Here is a 10,517-nt window from a genome sequence, read left to right as displayed (position 1 = left end):
AGAGAGAGAGAGAGAGAGAGAGAGAGAGAGAGAGAGAGAGAGAGAGAGAGAGAGAGAGAGAAGTAGGAAATGAGGCTTCATAATAAGTATTAAGTAATTGGAAATGAAGAAACGTATACGAAATTGTACGAAAAGAGCTTGGTGAAGATTAAGGGATAACTGAAAATGGAAAAATTAAAGTTTCTATTTCATTGAAACTTGGCTGTATTAGAGAAGGTAGAACAAAACATGAGCAAAGGAAAAATAGAAGGGTTGATGATAAATATAGAATAAATGAAAATTAACCAAATATAAGAAAATTACTAGAAAAGGACTTGTTGGTAGTTATATTTAAATTATATTTTTCTTAAATAAGAATTTACTAATAATTCATAAGATCTGTCAATTTTCCTTGATCAAAAAGCTTCACATGAAGATCAAGATTGAGGAACACTGGTCTACTCAAACAATGCCAACTTATTCTCGTCAAATCTTTTTTACATTCGACATTTGAACATCTGAGATTGCGAGAACAGTTCGAAACATCGAAATTGAATATTAATAAACAGTAATGGAATTTCGATGACATTCGGCCAAGTTAGAGCGATTTATATTTCAAAATGTAATTGAATTTCAGAAAAAGGACTTTTGAATTTTAAATTTTTAGTTGTAATTGTTTCGTCTTATTATTCTCTATAAGGCGGTTAAGCAAATATTTGTTGAAAATGAGTTACGTTACTGTATTATTATCAATTCTTATATGTACCTTACAAAACGTTATCTACTGGATTATTGGGATGCAATACTTCCGTTGGAAAGAAGGTGGTATCTTTATCAACTGTTACTAGGAACGGTAAGGTAGACACCTATTCTCACGTGAGTTTCCGGTGCTCAGTCGATAATTATAAACTATATACTGTTGAATTAATCTATGACATATTTATTACGGTGACTTTCTTTCTTCAGTCACGTGATTTTATGCCTTACTTCGCCACTAAAAATGTAGAAGTTTCTCTAAAGAGACAGAGTCATCTATTAGCATAATTTTCTCTTACAATATTTAATTACATTTTCCACATCAAAATTGAAAGTATTGTTGTTAAGCACACTCAACACTTTTTATTCACAAAACCAAGAAATTCATACTCGGAAGGATGAAATACGGGAGTAGTGCTTTTAACCTTCGATGCTCTTACCTCAAACACTTAGCAAATGAATTTCACTACATATTCGTATTAACGCATTCATACTCTTTTACGTAATGAATCTCGGAACGCATGAAAAATTCAATAGAAATTTCTATGCAACGACAAATTCAAATTACTCACCGCTTTCCGTTTGTCCTCTGAGGTAAGAGCACTGTGACTTCTGTGCCTGATGAGATTCATAACTTTGCTCACAGGATTCCTGCTGCTTTCCGATCCAGCTCGCGGACGTCCCATGGTTTCCTTTCCATCCTTGTTCTCTTTAGCATCTTTGTGATGATCCTTGTCTGTACGCACATCTGTCGACGAACTTCCATGCGAACCTCTATGCAACGAATGCTGTAAAATACGTAGTATTCTGTCAGTATGGAAGGTGGTGTTCCCCTTAAATATTAATTCCTAAATAATTAATACTAACCGAGGCTCGAAGCAATGTCCTATCGATGAAATATTCCGACGTTTCGTTAGTATTGTAGTTAGAATCTTCAGGGATCAAATGACATTTAATCTGTATCTATTCGATCGATATCAATGAGTCATTTGATCTCTGAAGAAGCTAGCTGGAATGCTTGTAAAACGTCGGAGTATCTCATCCAAAGGACATGGCTTATACTACGAAAGTTCAATGTAAAATATTCAGATAGAAGGAATAATCGTAACGAGAACATTATTTTACCTGCACAGCGCTCTTCATATTCGCGATAAGACTGGGCTTCCTTTTACTAGCATCAGACTTGCTCCTTGGCCTAAAGGCGTCAAAGAGCGCAGGTTTTCTTGTGGGACTGGCGGTTTCATCGATAGTTCCGCCGCTTCTTCTACGTTCAGCGCTGTTGCTGCGACTATTACTTCGACTAGTGGACCCAGATCGGGTGCCTGAAGCTTTCTTCCCACTCTTGCCTGAACTCCATGAACATGAAGGCTCCGGTTGCTGCGGAAGAGGTGTTGACTTTCCAGAGCCAGGAGCGCTTCCCGAGGTTGGCTTCCTGATAGTCCTCGAGTGCGATCCCCATGTTCCTGTCCCAATTAAAAATATAAATCAGTAATTGGTCGTATTCCAAATAGGTGGTGAGGAACATTGAAGCCTTAACCCTTTGTGACTACATTTACTAATTCCCTTGTTTCCTTCTTCTACACTAAAATTAAACCTCTATTAAATATTCTTGCTGCATAATGTCCATCCACAAAGAGTTTAAGAAAGTCAATCACAAAGAAATGTTCCTTTCCCTTTGGCATTGGTACATTTTCCCAGAATTCGATAAAAAAAAAAAATGATTACGGCATTTGATTCAAAGATAAAACGTAAGCAATAATCGCACCTGCTCGAGGTCTGTGACCTTCATCCTGAGAGGCTTGGTTTGATTTATCTGCGTCTTCGGTTACGATTGTAGGGAGAGGCTGCGAGCCGAGTTCCTATAAACAAAATTAAACAGTGTTATTACGAAATTAATTAAGTTTTAGTGCTTAATGGAATTTCAATCGCTTGCATACTGGTATTTAATAATATTATCTAATAACAAGGTTGAGAGCTTTGAGCTACAGCTTATGAAATAATGCAATTATTCGCCTACTTATAACATAACTGAACAAAATTGTGTGCCCTAATTTTTCTTTAACTGTAATTTACTAATAGGTAAATAGAACAGCTGAGGTTAAAGATATAACCTCTCCAGAGAATATTAGAACTATTTAATATTACAACAAATACTCAAAGGGCACACTATTGTATTTTAAATACTTTCTTCCACGTTCCCTGATATTTTTCACCGCGTGGTTTAATCGATCGGTATTTAAATTTAGACGATTTATCTTAATCTCTCCATTTAATCTATAGAAATAATTTGTATTATCTCTTTGATATCATATTAATTAATATGATCTTCACTATCCATTGTAGAGTTTTTGCTCTTATGTATTGCTCGCGTAGTGTGATACTTGAACGCACAACCTTTTAATTTCTATGTACGTTGTACAAGGACATTAAGTATCTCATTCCTCTAATCTAAGTACCCACTCCACATTTTTCTCGACATTTTCAGTAGATAACTAACAAAAATTCTACATTCCAATTCCAATTCAATTTTAACGAACTGTTCGAATTTGGGATGCTAAATCATTCTTAAAAATCGGTGAAAAATATAAAGGGTGATCGTTCTCTCGCCCAAGGACGTCGATGCTTAAAAATCTACAGGAAATAAGTTATGATGAAATTTTATTGTCTATGGTTCTAAAGCTACACAATACAATGATTAGATACCGATGTTTAATCAAGAGAGCTAGTTGATACAACGTTTTTATTTAGCGAGATTATCTTTCATGGCTTTCTTGCAAAGTCTCGCAGAAGGAAATTTCAACCCGGTCAGATGTCTTTTTTCGATAGAAGATATCATCCGAGATGTCCCCCTTTGGTAACGGATACAACAAAATTATTTAAATGAAAGTTCAACGGTATGAAAACGTCCAAAAAATTGCAAACACAATTTTTGATGGTGGGAGAAATATCACGAAAAATAAATTTTTTCTTTTAATTTCTTACTACGGTTTTATAGAATATCAAAAACCGTTAAATTTTGTATTTAAAATTGTTTCAATGTCTCTTATGGTTTCACCGAGATGTTAGCAAAAGTATAAATAACCAGAATTATTTCGAGGAGGTGTTTCCACCCTTAAAACCGTTTCTGGGTCGAAATGGAAAAAGGGCAACTGTGAATACAATTCATAGGGTTCCTCGTTTGAATTCAAAACCAGCAAGATCGAGATGTTGCTGGAAATAAATATGGACGCAATCAAACGATAAGGAAACTTTTGTGAATATAAAATTCGTTGCACGTTTCCACGTGAATTTCCATGAAGCATATGAAAAACCTGAAACCCAAGAAATGATAAAGTGGTTCTCATTAAAATTCTTTTATTATCAACTCGAAGAATTGCTGCTCCGCGTATAGCACCATCATAAAATGACTAATGCATGATACACGTTAATCTAGACTATGATCTTCCCTTATTAGTCATAATTGAATATTTTGATCATTTAACAACAAGTTGTAATTGTTATCTCGAAGGTGTTCATTCTAATTGAATAATCGTGTTACTTAGGCTATTATAATCGTTTAATGAAACTAATGTTTCGCTTTTTCACGATGACCAGGTTCGATTTTCGCGAGTCCCTATTTAACTCGAGGGTTACTTTCTTATCAACGCAATTGTCTCGAATTCTTATCTGCTCGTGACACGTACCGAGTGAACCGTATAATATTATGAAACACGTTTCAAATTTTACAGGAATCTTCTCCTTATCTGCTCTACCTTGCATCGGTTCCTATTTCTAGAAGCGAAGATAATACAACAGAGAAAAAAAACGCACCGCATTGAACTTGCTTTGTTCATAATAAAAACGGAATTGCAGGAATCATAAATCCGAATGTTTACTTTTCCAAAACGTAGTATTATCTTCCTGTTTCGAGCAATCAATTCTATCTTTGTACGACTCCATTCATCTACAGAGTGAGGGATTCACCTTTTGTAAATATTCGAAACAATTTATTTTCTAATATCAGCAATTCGTTAAATTTTTAATTTCCAAACAATCGACTTTATTTATTTTGTATGACTATACAGAGTGAAGAATTCACCGTTTATAAATATTTGAAAAAATTTGTTGTCTAACGTTAGCAATTCGTCAAATTTTTGTTGTAATGCTTATTTTAAGAAAATTATTCAACGATATCAAAAATTCTATCTCGCCTTTGTTCACTCTAATACAACCTGCCGATAGTCAATCAATACTTGAGCTTCAATAGATAAGATTACCAAATATTCTGATCAACATTACGCATCACGGTTAATAAAGTTTGTAAACAAATTAGTAGAAGCATTTCACGAAAGTGGGAATCGTTCTTTTATACACGTTTCTCAATCTGTCAAAGAACACATTTCACAACTGCTAAGAAGAAGTAGAAAGCGTCTAATCTCATCATACGTTTAGAAGAATATAGATAATTGTAAAAACAGTCGCCGATAGTACTATCATTTTTACTAGATCGAAAACAAGAAAGAACGATTTACGAACTTGTTGTTCAGTCTGATCTCCTTTTGGAAAATTTCATAACTCGATTTTAACGAGCAGCCTTGGTTAAAATATTTGCGACTGTCCTTGCTCTCTTCCTTAGTGATTAATTAAAATTTATTTAATAAACGAGGAACATGTTTAATTTCTGATTTTCCATAATCCCTCTGCATAAATATCGTTAAATATCTCTGTAGATATTAATTTGTATAAATGAACAGAGACGTCACAATGCTTTTCAATATATCACTTCGACGCTATCTTAATTAAAGGAAACAATTATCTAACGAAATAAAATATTTTTAAGATGTATTAATCGAAACATTTGTATTTTGTACATCGTGTGGTTTAAATTTACAAAGTATAAAGTTTCGTTTAAAAATACGGAAACAAAATTTTAACTGTTACCAAAAATTCTAGAAAAAAAAAATGGTTAATAACGGATCAATTTAAAAAAGAAAAAGGTACCGCAACAAAAGTTATTCATTAGAGAAATTCTAAGAGGGACTACAAGAACAGAAAACGTTTTTAAACATCTATATGTTTTTACGTTCGCCAACACTACTAATTTAAATCTAGTTAAGAAGTTTAAAAAAAGTTCAGTTGAATTACGCTCGTCAGTCGTCTCATTAATTTCGTTAGATGAACTATTTTCCGACGAGGTTCCTGTGCATGGAAATAATTCTGAGAAAAGGTGCAAATTATCGTCCAACTCGACGCGAGTTCCAAGATCGAGGTGATTCGATAAATTAAGCTCCCCCCTCCCCCCCCCCCCCGGTTTTATAGACAGAACGCATTAACCAGTGCAGCTTTTACTGCAGGTAATTAGAACATAGGCGTCGGTTTCTGCGTCAAAGAGACTCGTTGCATAAAGGTGTTATTAAAAACGTGGTGAGAAGTTACACGGGGAATAAACGTGAAATAAGAGATGGGGTACGAAGAATGAATATTTTATCATCACAGGATGTAGATTTACGAATATCAAGTGTTATACAATTGCCTCCAATTAATTTAATCGTTTAAACAACACGTTATTAATTATGGAACCTGATATTATCAACAGTGTGTAATTAAAAAGGCAACACTTTATTCAAATAGTAAATAACAAACGAAACTCTTGTACAATTACTCTCGATCAATTAAATCATTTAAACAAGATGTTTTTAATTACAAAAGCTGATATTATTAACAGTATATAATTTATAAGGCAACACTTTATTCGAGTAATAAATAACGAATAAAACTCACGAATAGTAATGTATGTGCGAAGTTTATTGGATTGAAAAGATGCAATTCTATATAATAATGTATCGAGTTGATTCATTATTTCCCTCTTGGGGAATCACCTGCAGGTAGCAATTTTTAATTGGTCTGCTAAATGGGCACACGTGACAATCAATGATGTTGATTAAACAGAGTGGTCTACAGGATATTTTCACCTCGTCTTTCGTCGATATTACTATACATAGCGAAAAATAATTCAAGTAGTGTTTTTGTAGATGAACACATAGATGATGTACGATGGTCACTAACATTTTTTTGAATGGGACCATACATCTTTTACTATATCAGTCGATGAAGATTGATATTCTCATCAAACATATATTAACTTATTTATGCCCAGACTTCATTAATTTAAGAGATACTTTAATTTTAATATTGTTACGAAATCATGACTCTACTTATCCATTTATATACAGGCCCATTTACCCTCTTTATGGAGGAACTGAAAAAAGATGGAGTTTCAATTGGAAAAATGGAAATTCCTGTTTGGAGTAAAGATTGTAATAAAACAAATCACTCTGATATGGAAAGTGGTTTACTAGTCATTTATGAACCTAATGAACTGGAAGAGAAACATATCCGAAACATAGGTCAGTTTCGGAATCTATGTGTACAAGACTTTTTAACACGTTCACTGCCAGACTAATACTCATGAAAATTTCTACTGTGATTAAATTTTGTTAACAGACTATTGGAAACTGTGTAATGAAACATTTATTGTGGTGTTTAGTTTTGTAACTTCATTAAAGTTCAAGTATTTTATTTAAATTCATTTTCTGTGACACTTAACTTTCAGAATTAATTTTCGTAGTTCTTCAGTGAAAATCACTGTCACCCATATATGGGTGACGTGGCGATCAACGTGTTAAGGAAGAGTAGGCAATTCAATTAGAAATAAAAAGAAGAAAACATAGGATCTAGTCTAGTACCATGACTCGTACCAAGGTTATATCCATAGAAAGCTTTTGAACAGAAATTAAAGAGTTCTATTACGACTAATTAAATTATTACAAGGGACACAAAAATAATCGACTTGCCTAAGTGACGATACAGGACTTTGTTTAATTCTGGTAACATGACCTGCAATATATTCGCAGAAAACACGTGGCGAATACTATAAAGCCCCAAGTTGAAAATTATAAAGCATTCGTGGTATTTATTGGACACTGATTCAGTCAGATATCCACTTTTCTCAGAGTCTTCAAAGTTACTTGGAAACTCGACTACCCGCGATATTAAAATCGCGATTGAAGAGTTCGTTAAGATGAAATTGAAAGAATTTCGCGAAAAGAAGGGACAGAGAGAATTGTATAAGAGAAAGACAACTTTTTACTGCATTCAATGCCAAATATTTTCTTCTGACAGTACCTTGTACGTTCCATGGATAAGATCTGGATACTCTGGACAACGATCCAAATACGGCACAAGGGAGTACTTCCGAACTCTGCCCAGCGTTACATTCGACATATTCTCATAAGTTACGCGAAAAATGACGCGCCACCCGTGGATTTCAAACGTTCATGTCGCGTGGACCGCGGTGTCCATCGAGATTTCAACGGTTACTGACAGAAGCTGGCACTCGTGGGTGGCAGAAGGTACCGGGACCCACTATCACATGGTATCTTTTCATTTTGCCGAGAAACCGTATCGATAATGATTTCCTCTGGAGAATTGTTGTAATGCTCTCTTATCGCGGATGAATTGTGATTAACACGATAATAGTCTGCTGGATACTTAACTGCCGCTCTTTCGCGGCCGCGAGGAACGTTCAACCGTGATTTCAAAATATCCTCCTACCACGCAATACCAATTCTCGTGATTGTACTTCCTCAGGATGTGCTACCTATTTCTTCTTTTTTTTTTAAAAAATTTGCGTACATTTTGTTGCGTTTATTTCTTTTAGCTAAGACTGACCGAAAATGAATATCCTCTTTCGGATTTAATTATAAGAAAAACCGGTAAAAAATGACAAATCACAAAATGTTTTGTTTACGGGACCTACTGGAAGTAATATTCTACAGGATGCAACAGGTTTCATTCCGATTGGTCAAGCCATCTCGGCGTAATCGGCGAACAAACAATCAAAATTACGGTTTTTCGCAACAACAAAAAAAAACGAGTAAAAAATGACATCGCAAAAAATCTTGAGAATGGGATCATCGGGGAGACATCCACTATAAGATGCAACAGGTTTCATTCCGATTGGTCAAGCCATCTCGGAGTAATCGGTAAACATACCTTAAAAAAAAAAAAAAAAAAAAAAAACATGTTGAATTGAGTAACCTCCTCCTTTTCGAAGTCGGTTAAAAACTAATGCCAATTCAGATCTTTATATTTGCATAATGTTTATATGTACCTTCGGTACTGAGAGAATTCATTTTTTATTACTATATACGTGCTCTGAAAATTGTGCTCTACGTGATTAATGAAGGGGTCATTTTCAATATTAAACTTAGTATACAGGTAGAAAAAACCATTACACTGATATTCATGTTCAAAGGGTACAAACTAGCCTCGAAGTTGTGAATCAAGAAATACCTTTTTAATTACATTTTTTAAAAACTAACAGAAATTGAAGAGAATGTTAAATGCAAATAGAGTCTGGATTTTAGTTGGCAAACAAATACTTTTGCATTAATTGCCAGTAAAATTAAATGTAGAGGGTAAAAACTACCCTCGAAGTTGTGAATCAAGAAATACCTTTTTAATTAAATTTTTAAAAAACTAACAGAAATTGAAGAGAATGTTAAATGCAAATAGAGTCTGGATTTTAGTTGGCTAATGGAAACGAATATTTTTACATTAATTGCCAGCAAAATTAAATTTAGATATTCTATTTTTATTTTATACTATTATGCACATTTACAGCGTGAATTCAAAATTGCTCTAAAACAAAAAATCGAATTTTAGGTATTCATTTTCTAAGTGGAATTTTTGGAACTTGACTATAAGTTTTCACAAAAGAAAATTTAAAAATGAACAAATAAACACTTTCCATCGAGATAATCACATTTGCCAGTTCTAAATATTCCCCTATGCCTAAAAAAGAAAATGTGAAAGGAACAATCACACCTGAACGTTCGATATAATACAACAGCAACAACTTAAGGGTAGAATTAATTAATATATCGCTGCTCTGGGTCATTCCTTCGAAATTTTACGATAGAGAAAGTTTCGTAAGCCATCTGACCGTTTGATCTTAACCTTAAACAACTTTGAACGACCCTGAATGACCTTGGATGACTAATCGAAAGCAGACGTCAACGGGTCGTTGGATTTGTTGTTGCACAAGCTACACGTCTAGCTGAAAAACAATGTACGGTTCTATTTAGAGAAACGGCAGTACCTTGAAATCTCGTATGTACCTCAACTTGGAACAAAAGCATGCGAACCACGGGATATCCTCCTCGAAAGAATATAAATTTCATTTGTAACATTTATTTTAATAATCGCTAGATTTGGAGGTAAACGCGTGTCAAAATTAAAAATCAGATACTTCGCGCACTTCGATATTTCTAATTTACAGTTATAATTAGAGTTCTTGATTTATGAATGCTAATCGATTTTACTAAATAAACAGAAGTAGTTAATTCGACATCGAGAAGCAACGTGACATCTGCAGTTTACAAGTTAAAAATATAATTCGCACGTGCTTTCATTAGCAGAGTTCAGGTTAGATTTGAGTTCAACGCTGCAACTCCGTTGCACATGTGTCAGAGCGAAATGCAATATACCATATGTATTCAGCTTATACGTGCTACTATACTATACTATACTATACTGTGAATTTTATGCATTTATAATACAAACTAATATAATAAACTGCTAAACATAATGATAAAGGTAACCAAAATATAATATTATTATATTAATTGTAATAAATATATTCGACATACATTATATACAGGGTGTCCCAAAAATGTTGTAACACCTTCAAATGGGTGATTCGAGAGGTGATTTGAAACAACTTTTTCCTTAGCGAAAAT

The 10,517-nt window shown here is 33.9% G+C and overlaps 1 protein-coding gene across 1 annotated transcript in view; it reads right to left on the bottom strand.

Moving 5' to 3' along the window:
- The window catches only part of LOC128874567 (dentin sialophosphoprotein), a 193,013-nt gene that overhangs the window by 123,442 nt on the left and 59,054 nt on the right, over nucleotides 1–10,517 (bottom strand). Inside the window, exons 4-6 of the mRNA XM_054119408.1 lie at nucleotides 2,501–2,594; nucleotides 1,861–2,198; nucleotides 1,308–1,523 (exon numbers count right to left, since the gene is read on the bottom strand). Coding sequence (XP_053975383.1) covers nucleotides 1,308–1,523; nucleotides 1,861–2,198; nucleotides 2,501–2,594 — 648 coding nt within the window. The remainder of the gene's footprint in view (nucleotides 1–1,307; nucleotides 1,524–1,860; nucleotides 2,199–2,500; nucleotides 2,595–10,517) is intronic.

Source organism: Hylaeus volcanicus, chromosome 1, assembly GCF_026283585.1.
Source record: "Hylaeus volcanicus isolate JK05 chromosome 1, UHH_iyHylVolc1.0_haploid, whole genome shotgun sequence".
Lineage (NCBI taxonomy): Eukaryota > Metazoa > Arthropoda > Insecta > Hymenoptera > Colletidae > Hylaeus > Hylaeus volcanicus.
Note: the sequence above shows the minus strand (reverse complement) of the source record. Positions and strands in the feature narration are given on the sequence as shown.